This window comes from Vipera berus (genome assembly GCF_964194415.1).
Source record: "Vipera berus genome assembly, chromosome: 5".
NCBI lineage: Eukaryota > Metazoa > Chordata > Lepidosauria > Squamata > Viperidae > Vipera > Vipera berus.
The window spans coordinates 16,395,379-16,419,615 of record NC_138207.1 but is presented as its reverse complement, the minus strand read 5'-3'; the positions used below and the strand labels follow the sequence as shown (position 1 = coordinate 16,419,615).

The window sequence follows — 24,237 nt, the reverse complement described above, 5'->3', positions numbered from 1 at the left end:
ATTCTACAAAATGTTGCTAACCCAAAAAAGGAAAATTTTGATGGGCCCACTCCACCATCAGCCAAATAATGTTTCAGTGCTTATGGATGAGAAATAGCAGTAACTGCCTAGGATTTCCACGGATTGGAAATGTGCAAAATTGGAGCAAGTTTAGGCAGGAATTTTCTTCTAAAAATGTCTGCTATGCAACATTTTTAATAAATAAATAAATAAATAAAGCAAGTAGATCTTATAACTAGGCAGATATACATTCTAATTATTTTGCAAACAAATTGCTGCTGAGAAAACACAAGCCAAACACAGACTTTCCATATCTTCAAGAGAGGGTGGATATTCTTTGTTTCTGTTTTTAATCCCATATCCTTTTGAAAGAACCTGGAGTTCATCTTTGGAGCGGTGTGGTGCGGATTGAATTGTTGCCAATTTTATAAGCGGATTGGCACCAATTAGAAGATAAAACGAGAGGTGTGAAAGAACTTATTAAGAGATCTAAGCTCTGATAACTGTTGTAAGTGCTTGCCTTTTTGGTATTCCTGGTGCCAGAGTTGCATTTTGTGACTGGCATATGTTGCGAGCATGTTGAAACACAAATCCAGCGTTGAAGAAATGGTTGACACTGAAACAAAAGTATGGCCTGTAATAAGGAGCGCAGTGGCTCAAGTGGTAGGGATGCTGGGCAGGAGGTTAGCAAGCCTGCGTTTGAGACTCCAGAGCTGCTGTGGGGCAGGGTTGAGAGGTGGGGCAGGGGTTGAGTTCTCATCCTTCACTCCAGTTCCTGCCGAGGCCCCAAATGAACTTCCCCAGGGCAACCATAATGTCACCAGCTAATCCTTTCAGCGGGGAAGCACCTCAGTGCTTCTGACACAAGTGCAGGAAACCCGGAATACTTGGTAGATGCCAGGAGCTGTTAACTCTTAATGCCGAAAGGGTGCACTTGTGTTTTTTTTAAAAAAACTGCACGCTCCTGCTGTAGAAATATTGAATGAAAGGAAGACTGCTTCACATTTGCAGTGGGCTGATCTAGATTGGAGCCACAGCACAAGCCAAAAGAGTTACCACTTGATGGGGTCTTCATCTGAGTCAGGTTTCCTGTATCGTGCCATAAGTCCACACCACACTGACCTTAAGTGTATTATTGGACCTAGTGCTTGGTTCTTTCCGTCACCTCTATCGATTAGTAGACTAAACACTGCTGGATATCTGTGAGTGCAGGGCAGATACAGTGAGTATAGATAGTCCTTGAGTATGACCATAATGGAACTTGCCCATCATGTTTATCACTTGTGATGGTTGTATTTTATTTTATGACATTTTTTGATGATTGTTAAGTGATGCCACAGTTGTAAGGTCAACACCACAGTTCATAAATGCCAGGTTTTGGCAAAATCATTGTAAAATACAATCACATGATCATGGACCACTGCAAAGGCCCAGAAATGGGAGTCTGGTTACTGAGCATCTGAAGTGCAATCATATAACCACAGAGGGTAAGCAGCAGCCAACCATGGAAACTTTGAATCCATGTCCTAAGTAATACCCAGGTTGCTAAGTGACTGGTACGTTAAATGCTAACTGTGTCTGTATATTAAATGCTAACTTGATGATGAGATATGACTGTTAATCAGGCAATCAATTTGATTATTTACAAATTGACAAATCTTTTCTGTTCATACATTTTAGCTGTGATGAAATGAAGAATTAAGGATGCAAAGCATGGTTAAAACATATTAATCAGGGGTGCCCTCTGGATCCAGCTGGAGGGCTGTATTTTTAATTTACGTTTAAGACAGGATTTTACGCATTATTTTAATACAGAAAAGGCAAGGGACAGACACAATTTCAGAAGATAATTCTCACTGTCGGAGAGAGCAGAGGAAATGTCTCTTCCAGACATCCAAGGTGAATACTTGCTGTGCAGATGTAATACAATATTTAAAAACAGTCAGCAGACAATTTCTCTTAAAGGAATATTGTCCCCATGTATGCACATTTAAGCAGTTTAAATAGAACTGAAATTTTGTTACTTGAATTCTCTAACTATACAGTAACATGTAAAGTTAAAATGGTGATACTAAAAAACAACACAACTTTATATGTCCATTTCACAAGGGGAAATAAACGTGTTGATCTTCAAGGGAAACAATTTCACCCATAGGTTCTCCATTGCATGTGCTTTGGAAGTCCTGGCTAATAATTAATTATATAGCTTGATATAAACCTGTATAACTTGCCGTTTCTAACTCAATGTTTCCTTAGTCATTGATTTTAACATAGTTCAGATACTTCATAACGGTTTCAGGGTGATTTACGAACGAGCTTCAGTGAATTTATAGACGAATCTTAAAAGTATAAACTTAAAATAGCGACATATATAAGGCTAGCTCTAATTTCTCCAGCAATATTTTGGACTGCAACTGTACAGGTCCTTGCTTACTGACTGCCTCATTTAGTGACCAAATTTACAACAGCATTTAAAAATAACTCTGTGACCAATCCTCATTTTTAAGACTGTCATGGCATCCTGGTATCTTGTGATACCATTCAGGTGCTTAGCAACAAGTCCCTATTTATGACTGTCATAGTATCCCACGCTCCATGTGATCTCCGTTTGCATGCTTTGTAACTGGCTTGCGACAAGTAAAGTTAATGGAGAAAACAAAAGTGACATTGTAAGTCACGGACATCTGAAATGTTGCTTAGCAACCCTGGCACTTCACTTAATGACCAAAGTGACAGACCATTAAGCTAAGTCCATCAGAGCCATGTGGTTTTCTACTTAGCAACCAAGTTGCTGGTCCCTATTGTGGTTGCTAAGCGAGGACTGTCTATAATTATGACTATCCAGTGTGTTCACGTACAGCAGAAACCCGTTGCAAATGCTTGTTATATGTATCACCTTGTACAGATTTTTTTCACACTACCTACATAACCCAAAGAACAGAGGCTGGATTTGCAGAAAGGTAAATCATATGCTTCCCATTGGCACATCTAGGTGTGGGATAGCCTTACTTACCCAAATACATATGATATGCCAGGTCTTAGAATTATTTGCTCTTCGATATAATTATTTGCTTTTATAAATGGTTATTGTTTTTTATTTCCTAATAATTATAGCCCACCCTCATTGAAGTGGGCACATCAAGTTCAAAGCAAGGTAAACAAAATGTTTTTCCAAGTACAGATAGTCCTCGACTTACAACAGTTCATTTAGTGACCGTTCAAAGTTACAATGGCACGGAAAAAAGTGACTGATGACCGTTTTTCACAGTTACGCCCTTTCCAGCATCCCCATGATCATGTGATCAGAATTCAGATGCTTGACGACTGGTGTCCCAAGATCATGTGATCATGACCTTCTGACAAGCAAAGTCAATGGGGAAGCCAGATTCACTTAACAACCAGGTTACTAGCTTATCAACTGCACTGATTCATTTAACAACCGAGGCAAGATAGGTCAATAAATGGGTCAAAATTCACTTAACAAATGTCTCACTTAACAACAGAAATTTTGGGCTCAGTTGTGGTCATAAGTCATAAGACTCTCTGTACAGGCAGTCCTCTAGCTATGACCATTCGTTCGGTAACTTTCAAAGAATGAATGCTACTTATAATGTCTTCATAGTTCCAGGTCTTCATAGTTCCAGCCATTGCAGCAGCCCCCCCATCCCACCCCACAGTCATATGATTGCGATCTGGGCATTTAGCACCCAACTCACTATTACAGTGTCACGGTGAACTACGATCACATAATCATGATTTGTGACTTCACAGCAAAGTCAATAGGAAAATCATCAGGGTTGAAAGTTGTGATCCTGTAAGGTCCTCTCTTAATGACCCACATAACACTTGGTTTACGATGGCAGTGATCCTGTGACATTGTGCATATGATCATATCACTTAGCAACATCAATTCTGGTCCCAGTTGCCATCACAAACTAAGGATATAAAAAATTAAAACTAGGAGCCTCAAGAATAATGGGTTCCAATAAAATTAAACCAATTAAGGACCTGCTGAAAAGCTTGCTTTGGTTTCTTGATGAAATGCCATGAAGGTTGGGTCATCCATGTCTCCTGAGAAAGGAGGCTCCTCAAAGTGGGAGATGCTGCCATTATTTGGCTAAGTAACAATTCTTCTGTGTTTGCTTCTATTCATGGTTCTGCATGAGGATGCACCCACAGTCTGTGTTTAATCTTAATGCCATAATAAGATCACACAGACTGACTACAAACAACAGCATGACAAAATAGCTGGAAGATCTGTAAGAAATACTATTTGCCTTCAAGCAAGAACTAGTGTGACCACAAAGTAGACAAAGTAATAGAAAATGAAGAAGCTAAAGTGCTCTGAAACTTGAGAATTCAAATAGACAATCACCTGCCACCTAACACCCTAGACTTAAAAAACAATTGTCAGTCAGAAAGGCAAGAGTGGACATTGCATAGCTGGAAACAACAGAAGAGAAGAGAAGGAACTGGGGGGGGGAATCATAAAATGCAAAGACTTGCAAATAGAAGTAGAAAGACTGTGGCAAAAGAAAGCAAAAATAGTATCAGTGGTAAAAGGATTCTTGAGCTCAGTCCCAAAACACCTGAAACTTCATTTGAACATCATCGGCATTGACAAAATCACCATCAGTCAATTGCAAAAGGGAGCTAGTGAAAGGTTTGTTCCTTTAATTTAGTTGCTGCCCATCTCACTGCAAAGCAACTCTTATTAAGAGGTTATAAGCTCCTGTTATTTGCCCCTAGCTCTTAGCCCACCTAGCAGTTTGAAAGGTGGGCTCCCTTGGCCCAGAAACTGAGAACAAATACTGTGCCCTCGAGTCTGACAACACATGCCTATCCCAGATTCTTAGGGAGAGTTCAATAAGTGGATAAAAATGCCAAACGCAGTCTAAACATCTGGCTGACTCTGCAGCCAACCATCATAATGGGATAATAGAATGTTCATTTTAGACAGGCTCTGTATCCACAAGGATCTGTAGCTTGTTATAATGATATAAAAATGACAAAATGCGTGTTACAATGCAACCTCCCAGAAGAATCTGATGGTTACTGCACACTCTACTTTCTAGAGAGATCGTTTAAATTTGGAGAATGTTTTCAGATTTTATTGAACTTTCAATAAATTAACTATTAATTTCAGTGTGCTGTTTAACTGAGACGGTTTTCTTGCTGTGTCAACTGTCTTCAGTCTGCTTCAATGGCTGCAATATTTTTTTTATTAGTTTTTGTTTGTAGCAGACTGGCATTTCTTATTTTAATGAAGAGAAGGACCTTTTGTCACCATTGTTGCCTTTGCGTAGTCTGACGCCTACTGAATTTTTTTGAGTGCTTGATGTAAGGAGGAATGCCAAGATGAGAAATTGTGATCAGAGGCTCTGATTTTGTTTTGCTTTTTTTCTTCTTCTTTGCTCCGTTCAAGTCAGTGGAAAAAATTGCTCAGAATTCATTAAGGATGAGGCTATTTCCTTAGCTGAATGTTAAAGAGGATATGCACAGCTGTCTACAGAGGCTTAGAGCAGGAACTTGATGCAGAATTTGCCTATCCATTGACTGACTTAAAAAGTTGGTAGATTTTGGGAATCACTTAAATATATATATATATATATATATATTGCCTCTGTAGGAGAAACCAATGTGTGAGAAAGATTTTGAGAGTGATACCTTTCACTTAACTTGGTTGTCTCTTCCTTTCTCAACTGCTTGCATTCTGAGACAGGTGGAGAGTTATTTATTTATTTATTTATTTATTTATTTATTTATTTATTTATTTATTTAATACCATACACAACCACACAATTCTTGGTTGCAGTCACATATATCATTCCTACATTATTATATGAAAAACAGTTCGGCCAAAATTAAGCTAAAATTCAGCAATTGATAGTGGTGTATCTTATAATTACAGTGGTAACTTGGCACTCAACTGGTTTTGAAACTCATTGAAGTTGGTACTCGACTCATTTGGATGTGAAAATTTTGTCCTGATACTCATCGTTTATTGGTACTTGACGCGTAAGCTATAACTTGTTGTCGGCTGCCTTGTAACTCACTATATTATTTCTTATGGGGAAAAATGTTTGGTACTCATCATTTTTTGTACTGATTGCACCTCCCGGAACCAGTTTATGCTTAGTACTGAGGTACCACTGTACATCAATCAATTAATCAGAATAAAGCTGGAAGGGACCTTGAATGTCTTCTAGTCCAAGCAGGAAACCCTATACCATTTCAGACAAGTGGCTATCCCAGTCTCTTCTTAAAAACCTCCAGTGATGAAGCACCATCAATTTTTGAAGGCACTAGTTAACTATTCTTACTGTTAGGAAGTTTGTCCTTAATTCCAGGTTTTCATCCATTGTTTCTTGTCTTGCCTTCTGATGCTTTGGAGAATAATTTGACCCCCTCTTCTTTGTGGCAGCCCCTCAAATACTGGAATACTGCTATCATGTCCACCCATCCCTTCTTTTCTCTAGACTACCCAAAACCCCAATCCTGCTACCGTTCTTCATATGTTTTAGTCTCCAGGCCTTTAATCTTACTTGCTCTTCTCTGCACTTTTTCCAAAGTCTCAACATTATTTTTTTTTGTAATGTGGTAACCAAAAAAACTGGATGCAGTATTCCAGATATAATCTTACTAAGGATTTATAAAGTGGTACTAATACTTCAGGGACGCGGTGGCTCAGTGGGTTAGGACGCTGAGCTTGTCGATCGGAAGGTTGGCAGTTTGGCGGGTTGAATCCCGAGCGCCGTGTAACAGAGTGAGCCCTGTTACTCGTCCCAGCTTCTGCCAACCTAGCAGTTCGAAAGCATGTAAAAAATGCAAGTAGAAAAATAGGGACCACTACGGTGGGAAGGTAACAGTGTTCCGTGCGCCTTTGGCGTCTAGTCATGCCGGCCACATGACCACGGAGACATCCTCGGACAAGCGCTGGCTCTTCGGCTTTGAAACAGAGATGAGTACCGGCCCCTAGAGTTGGAAATGACTAGCACGCATGTGCAGGGGAACCTTTACCTTTACCTTACTAATACTTCATGTGATTTTGATTTTATGCCTCTGTTTAGAGAGTGAAGGATTTAACTTGGAGAATTAAACTTGGGGAGTTGTGGAGCTTTCCTAGGGATGAAATATAAAACTCCACAACTCCTCCTGTTTTCTCTCGTGACCCCTCTTGTCCCAAAGATAAGGGGATTCCATACAATTTCTCCTGGAATATTCATATTAGGTATTGCAGGTTTAGCCATTCAAAATCCAGGCCATTTATGCCCAGAAGACCCAAGTTTGGTGTGTTAGCTATATATGTATAAGCTACAGTAAATGGGTAACAGATTAATATGAGAACATATTTCAGTGAAATTTGTTTACCCTACCCTTATTGTCCTTGGTTATGACTTCCTTTTTATTCCCAATCCTGAATAATGCCTTCCCCTTCTGTTCTCTATTTAGATTGATGCTAGGAAAAGGAATCATCTGCGAAGGAAAGATCTGCTTAGACAAAGATTGTGGCTGAGGGATGATTTAAATTATATAATAGGAAATGTGGTATTGGTGCTAATAATGTGGTGAGATTATTTCAAGTACATGCTTTATTTTCTTTAAAACTGCTGTTCATATTTTTCGTTGTATCCTTTTTAAAAAGCAGCATGGATGAAGAATATGGCATGTGAGAAAAAGAAAAAGCTAGGTACCTTCCCTTTGAATTAAAGTGCTCTTTATTTACAAATTCAATTTTGGTTTTTTGGGGGAAAGAATACGATGTGTGTTTCATACAAGTTTAACCATTGTCTGACTTTCAACTCATGTGGTTTTTTCCTAGGCTTCCCTGGAAAAAAAAAGGGGGGGGGATCTATGAGTCATTGCAAATTCTGTTACAAAATCTATTAGTCATGTTTACTTCTCTTTCCTGCCCCCAGTTTTGTAACCAAAACCTTTAAGAAAATCTCGAAGGAAAGAGGGTAATAATGTGGATTTTTTTTTAAAAAAAATTCACATTATGAAAAGGATCCAGATAGTTGTTTTCAACTATTTTGGCGTTTATCATCAATGTATTCTGTTAGATAGCACAGCTTAAGGAGACCCAAATGGAATATATATATATATATATATAAATAAGTGCAGTAGGGTTAGTAATTTTGTAAACTGTATGGAAACCTTTTAGGTATATTCATGACACAGGTCTCAAATTGAGACAAAATGATTCAAAACCACTTAGTAAGTGGGTCTGATATCCTTCTACACTTGGAAGAGAACTCTTAATTGGAACCTTTTACTGATCTGACAATTAGAATTTTGATTGACAGCTCAGCTTTTAGAATAGCATACAATATTGCCTGTGTTTGCTAGACAAAGTTAGTGCCGATATAATATGTTAATACTGATATGCAGGTGAGGGCTGGTGCGTTCCCCATCCCAAGATATACATTATAGCGACTCGTGCAGTGTTACTATAAGTACTATAAGACTTCTAGGAAAAGAAAAGCAAGCTCTAATTTGTAAGTTATATTTACTGTCATGACTCAGTATTTATATAAGAAGATCAAAGCTGGAAAGCAAAGTCATCATAATGAAGATTGCAGTGTAGGCACACATCATTGCAAAGTGCTTTGCAGTGACTTCATCCTAGACTTTATCCTGAACCATGTATGCATTCCCAAGTTCTGAATATTTTAGTAGTGGTTTTCTTGATTTATGGACTTATTTGGTACATTGCCAAAAAAATGATTAAGCAACAATAATATTTAGAAATTAGACATTTTTGGATACCGGAATATATGAATCGTATGCCCTAGCTGTTCCTTTAGTTATTCTAGGCACATTAGTCTCTTTTTTGGTAGTAAGATTGTTTCACTCTGAGCTGTTGTACTTTTAACTTGATAAAAGAAATCACGTACAGGTTTTGATTTAGTAGGTCAGCCTTTTGCACTGTACACTTATATTCCTTCTGCACACAGCTTTCTCCAAGAGTCAAACAGCTTTGCATGCAAAATGTGCACTATAGCCTATCAACCAAAATTGCATTGTCTTCAAAGTAACTAACTGTCTTCCATAATGAAGGTAAACTCAAGATTGTCTGTTGAATCTAGATCTTCAAATCTGTCTTCCCAGTTACTTCAGAAGCATTTTTCGATTCTATCCACCCAATCACTACTGTGAAGCAGTGCAGAAAAAAAGGGGAAGGCATCAAATACGCAAACAAAGAGGAGCAAGCTTCAGAAATGCAGTCGTTTGAGCTAAAAGCTCTTCTCCTCTAGAGATTCTGATTCTGTTCTTTCACAAAATACCAGTGCCTGGAAAAGCCACTGTTCTGAGCTGATAGGTGAAACTTCTTTGTCTTCTCCCTTGCAAGAAACAATTCAGAACTGTTGCTAAGAGGAAGAGCTTTTATTCAGGATTGGATACTGCTCAGTTGTTAAGTTCATCTCTATCCTTTAAAAGTCCAAGGGAACTTACCTTCTAGGTAAATGCTGCAATTTACTCATTAAGTAGGCATGGTGTTTAATCAGTATAGGTTTGCATAATTTTGCTAATCATCACCCAGAGTCATTGTGAAATATAAAGAAATGAGTGGCGTTTTCTTTGATTTCCATGAATTAAATGATCAGCTCTTTACAATCTAAGAGGTCGAATGGACTGAACTGAATAGGCCAATTTTCATTCATTGTTATCCTCTTTTATTATTGCATCTGACTGGTAAGGTGGATTTATCATCAAAAAGAAACAGCGGAATGCAAGAAGCTATGTTATATTGTCAAAACCCTGGTCCAGCTAGACTAGAACTGGTGATATTGGCTGGAGACATTGGGCATTGTACCTGAGATAATTAATACGCAGAATTCATGCTCTTATTGTATAGCTGTAGTCAATATTAGCTCATATGCTATGTCTGAAGGTTGAATCATGGCAACTGGACTTATTTTTCTTATTTGAGATATTTTGCTGCTTATCCAAGCAGCTTCATCAATCAGAGCAAGTTAGTTGGGCAGAGAGTCATTTGAATATATCAGCTCCTTCCACACCAACCACAGGGGTTTTTTCTTCAAAGTGTGGCACAATATGTTGATGAAGATTCACAGCCATTCAGGTAAAGTTGTCTGAACACTGAGTCTGGGAAACTGGACTTATTTCTCTTGCTAGTCTGGCTAACTTGGTCTGACTGATTAAGCTGTTTGGAGGAACAGTGAAACATCTCAAACAAACAAGAAGAATAAATTCAGTTGCCATGAAAGCAGCTTTCAGACAACTTTACATGGATGACTGAGAATCTTCATTGACTCCTATGCTATGCTTGAGCTTATCTATCCCAGGCCATTTAGTGATGTTCCAATTAATTATGGATTAATTGGATCCACAACTGCCTAAAGCCCAATAATTTATCCCCAGAAGTACATAATCAGGCTAAAGAGCGGGGATCATTCTTACAAATTAATAAATAAAACAAGCTGAAAGATGAAGTAAGCCATATCGTCGCAACTATATCCCTCAAAATGATGATTATGCTACATCAGGCTCATTTTTCCAGAATTGCTATCTGCAAAATACGGTATGTATTCAAGGGTTTTCAGTAGATTTCTTTGCAGTTTCAGCTCCCCTAGTATCATAAACAGTCCCTGATATCAAATAACTCTCTTTTTTTATTGCATCCAAACTAAAGAGGGACAAGGCACGTTTTTCATCCTTTCCCCTAGCCCTGAAAGGCATTCGTTTGTTTTATCCTTCGATCCAGGCAATTAAGGCTTATGAATGTGGCATTTACAGTGTTTCAACTTTCCCACTGTGTTAGAAATTCCTTCAGCTAATAGCCAGAGGTGCCCTATTCTAGTGGCTTGTCTAAACCCCTGTGAATGGCTACTGCTAAATGCCCTGCTTGAATGAGAGGTTTGTGCAAAGTTGTTTCCCACAATAATACAATGCACTACTCATTGTCAACATGACTTCAGCCATAGGTCAGTTGAAGAGCGGTTGAAATAAAAATAAAATATTTCACAGGAGGGAAATACATGGCACGGTGGAGAACTGCTGCTGATTTTAATAACTTTGATTTAAATACCCTCTGCTACCTTGTTCTGTTGTGGCTGTGCAAATATGAATAGTGATCTGTTGCTAGCACAGATTTGTGTTTTACTTATAGTGAAATATCACTAAAATATCAAAGCCAGAAAATTTATTTCACACTCATTATAATTTCCATGTGACCAGAAGTAATTTTCCAGCCTTTTTCATGATGGTTGGTAAGCAAATGCCACAGCTGTTAAGTAAACACATTAATCTAATGGGTGTTTTTTTCCTGTAAATCAGCAAAAAAAAAAAATTTGAACTGTGGTTGTTTGGCCATGGGGCATCACAATCTGTGATAAAGCTGACCTGTCTGATGTATGATCACATGACTGTGGAGTCCAGCAATGTGGCCATTTATGATTTTGGGGAAAGCTTTATGGGCCATTCTATGACTGTCATAGCTTCAAATGGTCATAAAACAAATAGTCATTAAGTGAGGACTACCTGTACACTACTAGCACAAGATTTGAATTTTGGGTTTCTTCCTCTTGCTTTTTTGAGTCAATGGCCATGTGGCTACTTGATTCCTGGATATGAAATGCTCTTCCCTGACAAGAGAATGGATCTTGCTTGCTATTGGAAGAATATGTAGAAAACTAGTTTACATATATTAGCTTACAAATTTAATTTCCCATATTCTGTGTTTCCCTGAAAATAAGACTGGGTCTTATATTAATTTTTGCTCCAAAAGTCGCATTAGAGCTTATTTTCCGGTTAGGGCTTATATTTGGGGAAATACGGTACTAAATATGTCCATCTGGCTGAGAATCTTAACTAGGGTTTATTTTGGGGATGGGGCTTATATTACAAGCATCCTGAAAAGTCATGCTAGGGATTATTTTCTGGTCAGGTCTTATTTTTGAGGAAACACAGTATTACCAATCCTAAATAAATTGATTTAAACACCATGTACCAGATGCTACAATTTAAGGGAATAGATCAGTACCTGGGGATACGTAGGAAGATGTTTCTTAATAATGTTTTACCCATGACTTTTTAAACAAAAATTGCCTGGCGGAGCTGGGAGAAAGCACAGTTATCTTTTTTCCACATTTAGCAGGAAGCCTAAGCGTGAAAAACAGAAAAATCCTTCTTTTCCCATGCTGGAAAAAGCACAGAAGTATTCCAACTGCAGTCTCAGTGGCTCCATTTACTAAAATAATCTGTCAAAAGGCAGGATTACATTTGACCCATCCATTTATTATTAGTGCAATCAAAATGTGATTGCACTACCTAGTCTGAGCTGTTCATAACAGGACAGTAAGGCGGTGTTGATTCTCCTTAGTCAATATAAAAGGGCTTATTTTCATTGTTTGGATGACTAAAGTTCCCCCTTTGTGTTATGCCTTTGTTAGAAACTCTTAGGAATCCAATACATCTTCTGAATTTGATAAGCCAATTTACACAATCCTTTCACTCCTGAGAACCATGGATTCCCCTTTTCATATTCTCTAATCCGAGGATATGAAAATGCAACACAACACTAGACCTAATGAACCCCAGTGCTTCTTTGAAATGGTTGAAGACCCCTTTATGTCAATGAACAGAATAAAACTGGAAGGGACCTTTGAGGTTTTCTAGTCCAAGCCTATGCTCAAGCAGGAGACAGGCTTAAACCATTTCAGACAAGTGATTGTCCACACTCTTCCTAAAAAGCTCCAGTGGCGAAGCATCTACAACAGGGGTGTCAAACTGCCAGCCCGCAGGCCGGCTGCGTCATGCTGAAACCACGCCCACCCCATTGCTGGCAATGGAAAAAAAGTCATGATACGTCACAACCTGTGAGGTGGTGAGTTTGACACCCCTGACTTACAACTTCTGAAGGCAAGCTGTTCCACTGGTTAATTGTCCTCACTGTTAGGGAGCTTCTCCTTAATTCCAGATGGCTTCTTTCCTTGATTAGTTTCCATCCATTGTTTCTTGTCTTGCCCTTTGGTGCTTTGGAAAATAAATTGTCCCCCTCCTTTTGTGGCAGCCTCTCAAATACAAACAAACACAAACTCTCAAATACCCAAGTTTTTTGGCTCTTGTATTCTAGGGTCTTTCTTGGTTGTGTTTTCCGGATTGATTTTGTCTACCTTATGAAAAAAGATGCTCCTGCTTAATGTCACTTAAACTAATCTCCTCATTCCTCAGATTCCCTTCTTCTGATGTGCTTGCTAATTGCATGTCCTCCACTGCACTGTTTATCAGCACAAGAGTGATACAATTTATTGGAATGTCAGCTTTTTGCCTAATTATTTTGACCCTTGTGAACTCAGCTCATGGGAACGGTTGGGAACAGATCAACTTCAAACTGGAGAGGGTGGAGGAGAGGAACCTACCATATGTTAAAAGTTATTGTTGTGTTGGCTTTTAAATAAACAAAATGGGGAGGAACCAACATCTGGAAATGGCAGGCCTATAGGTCTGGATATTGAAGAATATCGCCATTAACTTAGTAGAGGCACAAAGAATTTGCAGACAATTTCAGTATCTAGAGTTGAGAAGGCTTGGAAAAAAACCTGCAAAAACATAATCTTCAGGGAAAGTTTTAAAGTTTTTTTTTCTTTGTGTTTCAAAGACTTGGAACATAAATTTCTTCACATTTACATTTTAATTTTAAATAAAATGAATGTGAAAGAAATTGATCTGTATCTCTTAATTGGGCGCAGATATTTTTAAACTAACACCCGAAGGGGCAGAGAAGCTTCGGCAGATAGCTTTTGAAGAAAACATGATAAGACAAAGTTCACATGCCATGCTAAGCGATAAACAATAGTTAACAAATCAAAAGAAACTTGATTTGTTAACTATTGTTTTTTTTGCTAAGCATGATGTGTGAAAGCTGTTTATGGCTGAGCATGATTCGTAATTACCGTAAGCCAGTGTTTTGTTACAACACTATTCGATTTTAATTAGCTGTAGTGCTTGCTTCCATTTTGAACCTTTGCCATTTAAATAATGCCTGTTCAATGAAATGCTATTAATTGATCTCTGTTAAGCAATTGGACGCACATGCAAATATTTCTAAATCTGTATATTTTGAGTAGATGTGACTTGAGAACAATAAAGGTCAGTTACAGAAAATAGAGAATAACCAAAGCAGGTTACCAAAATATGTTTATAATTGGGGGATCTAATTCATAATTGGTGGTGGGAACTTGTATTTATCTACATAAGGCAGCTGGATTCTAACAGACCCTTTTCTTGCATATGCTATTGTATCATTATTTTATAAATCTCCTCCAGATGTCTGTACATTATAAGCGAATGCTGGCAAGCAAATCTCATGAGCCAGTGATGCAGCTTTATTGAGTCTTCTTGAACCAGTGATTTATAAATTTATTATTTACTGTGTTATTTTAAGGTGGATTTGTTTGGTCAGTTTTCCCTCATGTATGCTGAATTTATTCGCCACATGATTGATATCAGTTGCTTCAAGGTTTTCTCTGGAGGACAATGCATGGTGGACTTCCTTAGGCTGGAAAATATAAAATGGTTCAGACTCAAAAGATACCATGTGCATAGCTGAAACAAAATATTGATGCGAAGATTGAGAAAGTTTGTTTTCTCAAATGAGTTGAATGTAGAATGAAATAAGCAAAGTTCATTTTGAATGGGTGCTTCAGGACTGCATTTGTGGATCAGATTTTGCAGATTATGGTGCTGTTCCAAAACTAGTAGGTCAGAGTTGATGGGGAGAGTTAAATGCAACATTAAACTCTTTCAAAAACAATGTAATTAGTTCTGTATAGAAGATCATGTGTTATGAACACATAAGCAGATCTGAGGTCTCTGGCATTTTCAAGTACTGCCAAAAAATATGTAGTAGATAATCTTTGGATAGATTTGCACAATATATTTTAAGTCAATTAAAAATGAATGCCCACAATATAACTTACTCTAGTTAGCTTTAATCTTGGTTAATTATTTTGTACCTTAGCATATTGTGAGAATGCAACCCATTTGGTTAGTTTATATCTTGATATTTTGCACCAAACTGGTCAAATAGGGTTCAAGTGAAGTGAGTTGTGGAGAGCCGATATTTGTCTATTCAGATATGGCTCCTTGGGTGCTAGGAACCTGTTCCACAGAGGATCTGGATCTCATGCATGTGCGGATGAGGCTTTGTTCACTTGCGCGGGCCCAGTTCTTGGAGGGTCACAGACTGGTGTCAGTCTGCGGCCTGTGGGTTGGGGACCTCTATTGTAATGCACAGATGCTCCTTGTAGATAGGCCTTTGACCTGTGGACATCTGTCTTGAGTTCCCTCAAGTAATTTTGGATGGGGTCATTTGAAACAAGGGCTGGAAAAACATTAAATTCTTATGGCACTTTGGACAGACCAGTCCATTTTATTTTGGACTAAGTACTGATATGTAATGTAAGTACTGAAACTCTGTAGCCTCTAAGCCTTCTTTAATAACCATTCCTAAATGCTGTTATGTATTCCTAGGTGTTTATTTTTAATGAATTTATATGAGTGAATTTTATTGAATCTATATATCAGTGAATTTATCTCACTGATATGGTGATTCTGGGCATTTGTTAAAAACAAGATGGGCTACATTAAAGTCCTAATACCAGAGTTCATAGTTTTCATAATAACTTGGGATGGTGCTGTGTAAGTTCAGTAGCAAAATAATGTCAATGGTTTATTACAAAGAATGCTTAAATAAGAAGATAAATGGCACCTTAAGACTCTGTAACTCATTTACTTCTACTCTTAACTCTCGAAAACTCACACTCTTTGCCTCTTACACACACACACACACACACACACACACACACACAAATCCACAACCATCATGCTGAATATGTTCAACTCCCAACTTCCTAAAAAAACAGATTCTGTTTAGATCTGAATTACTGATTTCTTTCTCTTTGTGTCTATCTCACTGGAAAAAAATAGTAGTTTTTCTGCAAAAGGTTCTTTATGCTAATTGTACAATTGTACAATTCTGTACAATTTACAGAAGATAAATCCTTTATATGAAGTTGTTACAAATAAGCTGTCTTGTTTGCATGCTGTCAGATTAATCCGCTCTGCTGGCAATCAGGTATATAAAGAATTCTTTTAGGGATAAGGAAACGTGAAAGCAGATGTGATATGACTATTTTAATAAATGTACAGCAGACAAGGAGACACATTTAGGTTCTTTATGCTTTGACTGTCCAGCTGTGTGCACATCTTTGCTTGTTGCTGTTTCTATATGAACATTTTTTGTCTCCACTCCCCAAATTGAGCAGCAAGTCATGACATCTCTTCTGCACAGATGTGCCTGGTTTTGGTGCTCAAATTTTCTTGATGCACAAGTCATTCCGTTATCTGCATTCATGGATCATAAAACACAAATGATTTGTGTCACACTGGAAGCCCATCCCAAACAACCACCCAGTTTGTGTTGCTGGACACTGCTTTGTCTGTCATTTACCCCATCTTCTTTGGTTTTTCAAATATAATTTTTAGTAAAGTTTTTTTTAAAGAAAGATAAAAACTACTGCAAACTAAAGAAAGAAAGAAATCAAAGAGAAAGCTAAAAATTGCAAGAAAGAAATAGAAAACAGTTACAAAAATTGCTTCCAATCTTCTTTACAGCAATTATATCTACAAATATAAATTTATCTCTTTCTCTAAAGTTATATCATGACTCTCTTCTTACTGTAATACATGTCGTCCAGTCATCAAAAACAAATCATAAGATTTTTTTTCTGTTTTATGCAAAAAATCCATAAGGATTTCCAGTCAGCAATAAATGTTGATAATGTCTTTTCTCTGATCAAAGAAATCAATTTAGCCATCTCAGCAAGTTCATTCATTCCAGCAATTGGTTGGTGCATACATTCCTTAGACTGGTACCATCTATACTGATTTACTAATTATAAATAAATCTATAAATATCTGTAGGGATATTCTTATTTAAGAAAAAAGTACCTGTGCAGATGTAGCACCATCAACAACAGTAACAGAATGAAAAACAGTTTATTTTAACAATGTATTTAAATGTATTTTCAGTACATTTTTCCAGGCGGAGAATGTTTTACTACCAAGTTATTGGTTTATTATAGCTATGGATATTATCCCTGAAATTTGCATAGTTACAGCATATTTTCAAGCGTATAGAATTTGTCTCTCCATTCAAAGCAACCTGTACTTGATATAGTACTTTCATTTATTATCATTATATTCCATATTATTCTCCATTTGATTAACTGAAAGTAACCTGAATTAGAAGAAGCCTTAGATCTCATCATTCTAGGAACTATTCAGATATAGTTAATAATTTTTAGGCATCTATTTTTATATCCTTTAATGTTTCTGGAAATTGAGATGTAATAGACAACATAATAGGCCTGAGAATAACATGCATAAAACCCTTGCTTAAAATAACCACAACATTGTTTTTGGTAAATATCATTACTGGTCATTATGTCTTTTAAAAAAATTACTTAAGCTACTTTAGCAACTGAACCTTGCACTGTATCCTTTATAAAAGCTTCTTTTTTATTTAAAAGTTTTACAATAGATTTTTAAATACAAAAAAAACCCCTCCTCCCCCTCCCCTCTCCCCAACCCCTCCCTACCCTACCCTCCCCCCTCCCCGACTTCCCAGAGCTGAATACAGGGTATAAAAATACAAACAAACATAATCTAAAATATGCTAACAACAATAAAACATTAAATTCTCTCGCACTTTAACTCTCCATCGTCAAAATATTAATAAAATAACTACTAACTAGTTATACATCATATAGATCCACTACTTATTAAAATGCTAAATAAAACTTTTTAGTCCCATATTTATTCTGAATATATTCAATCCATCTCCTCCATTCCACAATGTATCTCTGTTGCGATTGGTCTTTCAAATACGCTGAAATCTTTGCCATCTCCGCCAAGTTAGAAACCTTTAAAGTCCACTCTTCTATAGTCGGTAATTCTTCCTTCTTCCAATATTGCGCTACTAAAAGTCTCGCTGCCGTAATTAAATTCAACATTAACTTAATATCTATAACAGTAGTATCTGTAATAATACCCAATAAAAACAATTGCGGAGAAAACTTTATCCTTTTCTTAAATATCTTTTGCATATTCCACCAAATTTTAATCCAAAAAGCTTTAACCTTTTTACAAGTCCACCATATATGAAAATACGTTGCATCCTCACAACCACACCTCCAACATTTGGGCTGGCAGTTCGGATACATACTTGCTAGTTTTTTAGGGTCTAAGTGCCACCTATAAAACATTTTGTAAAAATTCTCTCTTAAATTTTGGGCCTGTGTAAATTTTACATTTCTAACCCAGATCTTTTCCCAAGTATCCATTGTTATAACTTCTTGAAAATTCTGAGCCCACTTTATCATAGTCTTTAACAAGTTCCGTTTCTGAATCAATTTCTATCAATGCATTATATATCCTTTTTATATGTGCTTGACCTTGATCTCTATTTTGTTTTACCAAATTTTCATCAGTCATCGAAAAACCAACTTTCTGATCCTCTTTCCATCTAGGCTGTAATTGCCCTTTATAAAAGCTTCTTGTTGAGGTTCACCAAACAGGGATTTTTATTCCCAGCTTTGAAAGCTACCAGGTGTTTTTAGTTATCAGTTGCTAAGTAGTTATATTTTGATTTTGAATTCACATAAGAAATTACTGAATTTTGAAAATAGGGAAGATGTTTTATTGTAACGCCCGGGCTAATCAAAGGATCAATAGTTTTAAATCAGTTGATGAGGGGTTCTCGATGCTCTCTGAACTTGCTTGTTTCATTGCCCTAACTAGGTCACATCATCAGTGCTCATTGATTTCCAGTAGTTCCAAAGATTTGAAGAGATGGCTACAATATTTGTGTGATAATATGTACAGTTGACAAATTATTGTTCTGTGATGTTACCACCTATCGTATAAAAGGTAGCTTTTATATGATAGGCTCCTATATAATTACTTGTGTAGGGATGAGCCATGAAATTGGTATTTAAATAAGAGCGTGATGCAATAATTCCATGGAGAAAAACTGACATGGTTGGATCATTTAATGTTCTATCCTCTCTGTGGCTCTAGGCATATGTGGTGAGTGATTAATTTAAATTCTCACTTAGAACCATGGATTTGGGTATGTGAGTAAATATTTAGAATAGAATATTGCTGGAAAGGACCTTGGAGGCCTTGGTGGGATTCAAATATGTGTACAACTGGTTCTCTGTGGGGATGCTGCTTCCAGAAGTCCATTCTGGGCCTGGGCAACAAAAAATTAGCTACTGGTTCTTCCAAATTCGTGTGAACTGGCTGAATTCCACCACTGCTTGGAGGCCTTCTAGTCCAGCCCCCTGTTCAAGCAGGAGAACCTATAACATCTCAGACAAGTGACTGTCTAGCCTCTTCTTAAAAATCTCCAGTGATGGAGTGCCCATGATTTCTGGAGGCAAGCTGTTCCACTGGTTAATTGTCCTCACTGTCAGGAAGTTTCTCCTTAATTCTAGGTTGCTTTTTTCTTTGATCAGTTTCCAACCCTCTGGTGCTTTGGTGAATAATGTGACCCCCCTCTTCTTTGTAGCAGCCCCTCATACTGGAATACTGCTATCATCTCTTGATACTGGAATACTGCTATCATCTCTTTCCTATTTCTTCTTTTCTTTAGACTAGCCAAACCCAAGTCCTGCAGCCATTTTTCGTATGTTTTAGTCTCTAGGCCTTTGATCATCTTAGTTTTTATTAATACTAAATATTAATTTTTTAGATGTGATGCGTATCTACAGTTACAACTGTTGTGCACTGCATTGCATTTTTTTTCTTGCATCTTTGGCATAACAAAGTTTATGGTTTGGTTAGCATTGCCTGACCCTTGGTGCAGATGATTATAATGATGGCCATTTGGGTGCATTATACAGCCTCTGGTGTATAATTCTTTCTAATTGTTTTTGGCATTTTATTTTTTTCTGTGTATTTTTTGTTCAGTAGATATAACTTTCAAAGATACTTTCCATTATTCTGGAAAAAAAATTAATTTTAATTTTTTAATTTTAATCCCATTTATATCCCGCCCTTCTCCGAGGACTCAGGGCGGCTTACAATCTAAAGCACAAATCAATTTGCTTAGCAAAAAGCTATCATTCCTGCAATAAAATATTGGGGGTGGGGGTGGGGAAGCAACAACTCTTGAACAAAGAATTGATACAGAATTCACTTTATCTACAATGACTGTCTTATCCAGTTTTCTGTTAACCTGGACTCAGTACAGTATGATATTTCAGTCAGTTGCCTGGCCGAAATTTTCTGGATTTACACGCTAAATTAGATGGGCCTGAACTTGGAGAGGACATTTCCAAAGAACACCTGAGATGCACATTAGATTTGGAAGTTTTTTTTTTAAATTTTTTTTGCAAGAGAAGACCACAGAGATGTTCATGAAGCCACCAATATTGAATTAGACTTGACCTCATTTTTTTACTTCACCAGATTGGGAGGCCAAAATAACATCTCGGAAGCAGGAAATGACAATCTGTTTCTGTAATCTTCCCAAGAAAACTGCATGGATGAAGTATCCAGGAATGGAGTTCAACTCAACCTTCTCTTGTACTTGTGATTCTGTATATGAATTCAGCAGTAATTTCCATCCAGTTCAAATAAACATTACACTCTAGCAAAGATGCATTTGGTTATAAGTTAAACTGAAATCTAAATTGCTCTTCAGCTAGGCTTTTTCAGACTTAGGAAGTGTGTGCTTTATTTTTTAATCGTAGCTGCCTTTAATGCTCCAAAGACTGTAATGTGGGATGGATGGATGGATGCACACACAAATACTTTTCTACACCACCCATCTCAGTTAAGTGACGTACACACAGACACATATACACAATAATAATAGTAAAATGTATAGGTATTTTGCCATTAGAAAACAAAAGGAAGATTGAGAAAAAATATTTTCTTAACATGTTAATATATTACATGGGTGGGTTTTTTTCCTAGAAAATTTAAATGCATTGTAATATTAAAAATTTGCTTCAATCTTGAGCAAAATTGCAACTTTTATTGCAGTTCAGCTGATAGATGACTTAAAAAGATGCTTTTTTACTTAGAATTACTGTTGACTGTCTTTTGCTATATGAAACCAAATTATGTGTTAATAACCCTTCACTTTTTTTAAAAAAATAATCGAATTATTTTATGGTTCTATTACTTTACCTCTGTTTTGTTTACAGCCTTTTTCAGTTCTTCCTTTTTATTGTTGTAGGCCTCCTAGGGTAGCCACATGGTGAGAAAGGTGGCAAATAAATTTTAGCAAATAAAGTTTTAGCAAATAAAATAAATTTCCAGAATTTAGGGAGTCTGAATTAGAAGAAAGGTGAACCACAATTGAGTAGCTCTTCCTATAGTTCCTCCCAAGATCAGGATATTTATTTGAATTCTAAATCAGAGATTAAAGCATTACATTTGGATTGATCTTTGAATAAGTGATGTGCAGTCCCTGAGTTTTAGTTTGCACAAGAGGTTCCTTTTGCTTCACTGCTGCTTAAAAAGTATAACGGAAAATGACATTTGCTGTAGAAATTCAGCTACCGTTCTGCATCCTTAATTATGTTTGTTACTTAGCTTGATAAGGCCTGGCTTTGGCTTGAGAACTGAACAACAATGCTACCTCAGTCCCTTGTGGGTTTCTTACTTTCATAAATGCTTATGATTGTATTAGAATTTTAAAAATCACTGCTTTGGAATGTTGAACTTTATCAGGCATAGAGCTCTGTACAATATGGGTTTTATTTGTTTTAGTTCCATTTGTATCCCATAGGATACATTTAATGCATGTATACTATCTTTCAATCTCTTAGAGCAGGGGTGTCAAACTCAATTTCATTGAGGGCCGCATCAGCATTGTGGTTGCCCTCAGGGGGGCGGGTTGGTATGGCCTGGGTGGGCGTGGCCTACTGGGTGGGCGTGGCTAGAGTGCGTATGGCCTACTGGGTGGGCGTGGCCAGCTCTACATCGTTCGCATCAAGGGTGCCTATGGGGGCCTGGGCAGGAGTGGGACAGATCTGAGGGTCTCTGGCAGAAGGAGGGTCTCTGGAGAAGGACCAAGGCAGTGGGGGCCGTTCCCTCACTGTTTCCAGGATGGCTTCGCGGGCTGCATGAAACCACTTCACGGGCCGGATCTGGCCCCCAGGCCTTGTGTTTGACATGTCTGTCTTAGAGTCTCCTTAACAAACTTTTATAAGTGTGCTTGAGGTGAATAGGGAATACCACTGATTTTGAGTGACTGACTGTTCAGATGAAAGAGGCCTGTATTTATGAGGGGCTTTGCAATGATTGACGGGTTATGATAACAGGCCGAAATACTCTTGAAGTTGCTGTGAGAAAGTGCCATATGTATTTTTCTAAGCTATAGGTAAATAATAGAAACATGTGTTTCCACGCCAACCCCTAGAATTAATCTTTCAGCATGTCAAAAGTAAAATAATTCTTAAATATTAAAAACAAAACCCATAATTTAAAGCAAAGTCTTGTCTGAGCAAAATAAGGGTATATCTAGATAGAATCAGTTATTTCTTGGTACTCATAAAAAGTGGAGAATTATGGATGGAATATGTATGTAAAATGATAGCAGTCTTTTTATCGGCATTTGATAGTTTGTGTGAATTTGACTTTATCATATGGAAATAATAATAATAATAATAATGATGATGATGATGATGATGATGATAATAATAATAATAATAATAATAATAATAATAATAATAATAATAATAATAATAATAAAGTTGGAAGGGACCTTGGAGGTCATCTAGTCCAACCCCCTGCTCAGGCAGGAAACCTTATACCATTTCAGGCAAATGGCTGTCCAGTCTCTTCTTAAAAACCTCCAGTGTTGGAGCATTCACCACCTCTGGAGGCAGGTTGTTTCACTGGTTAATTGTTCTAACTGAGTACAAATACCTGTTGTACTCTGTTAGAAAAAGATTGGTTGCTTCCAAATGTAAATATAGAAAAATCTAAGTCCATTCTACAGCCCTAGAATATTTAGTTCTGTAATTCTGCACCCAACATTATATAATTTTCTCCATTTTGTAATATTGACAATTTCAACCCAGTTCCTGCTTCAGTGTTGGATGAATGCTACTGGTCTGGGACCAATATGTTTTCTCTGAAGTAGATTTTTGTGACCAAGAGCCTTTCTTGAATCAAACTGTTACTATTGCCAATGTTTCTGTGAACACTAATTTCTTGGTTATGACTTGGTTAAAGCTTGTGTACATTTTGCATCTGAGACTACCATGTTGATTGTCATTAAAGTAAAGAAAAAGAAAGAAAAAGAAAAATCACATTATCCACGGTAAATTTTATTTCTTTTAGGAAGTCCGTAGAGGAAAATTCTCCATGAATGTACGTCACAATGATGATGACCGACCAAATCCCACTGGAGTTGCCATCACTGCTGAATGGGGAAGTAGCCATGATGCCTCACTTAGTCAATGGAGATGGAACACAGCAGGTCAGTATAGTCTGGTAGTGGTGGCTTGGAATGTGTATTTCAGCTATTTGTGACTTGTACACTGATGGTTTGTGTGTTTACTTAGAATTAAGGTCCATGGTATAATAGAAATAATAGTATTTAGGCTTATGTACCTAAATACAATACTTTCAGGGTGATTTACAATGTAAGGATTATTTGCATATTGCCCCCAACAATTTGGATCCTCATTTTACTGATCTGGTTAAGAATGGAAGGCTGAGTCAACTTTGAGCCTTGTCAGGATCGAACTCGTTCCTGTGGGCAGAGTTTGCTTGCAATACTGCACTTTAACCACTGTGCTACCAGGGCTTAAAATGGAACTAATTCTTGAGGAAGACGAGAGAGAGAACTTTAGTATTATTTTTAATGCCTTTCAATAATTTACTTTGTTCTGTGATAGGGTTGAAGACTATGTAATGCAAGATTCCCCAGAAAGTGTCATAGCCAAGAGACTTGAATTGAAATTCCACCCCTTTTATATATGTGGCAAAGGGGTGAGGCTTTGATCTCAATAGCACAACTACCATCTTGCCTATTTGGTCCCCATCCTTGAAGACTACCATTTATCTAATGAATTCATCATGTTGAGTTTCCTCAAAAGTCTAAATGGCCAACTTGTCTAGGGAGATATAAACACTGAGGACAAAACTAATTAAAAAATTGGGTGAAGCATGGGTGTGTCTGGA

General features: G+C 37.3%; 1 protein-coding gene across 1 annotated transcript in view; it reads left to right on the top strand.

Annotated features, from left to right (window-relative positions):
• Positions 1 to 24,237, top strand: part of FNDC3B (fibronectin type III domain containing 3B) — a 314,399-nt gene that overhangs the window by 55,834 nt on the left and 234,328 nt on the right. The window contains exon 2 of the mRNA XM_081329788.1: positions 23,392 to 23,530. Coding sequence (XP_081185914.1) covers positions 23,420 to 23,530 — 111 coding nt within the window. The 5' untranslated portion in view covers positions 23,392 to 23,419. The remainder of the gene's footprint in view (positions 1 to 23,391; positions 23,531 to 24,237) is intronic.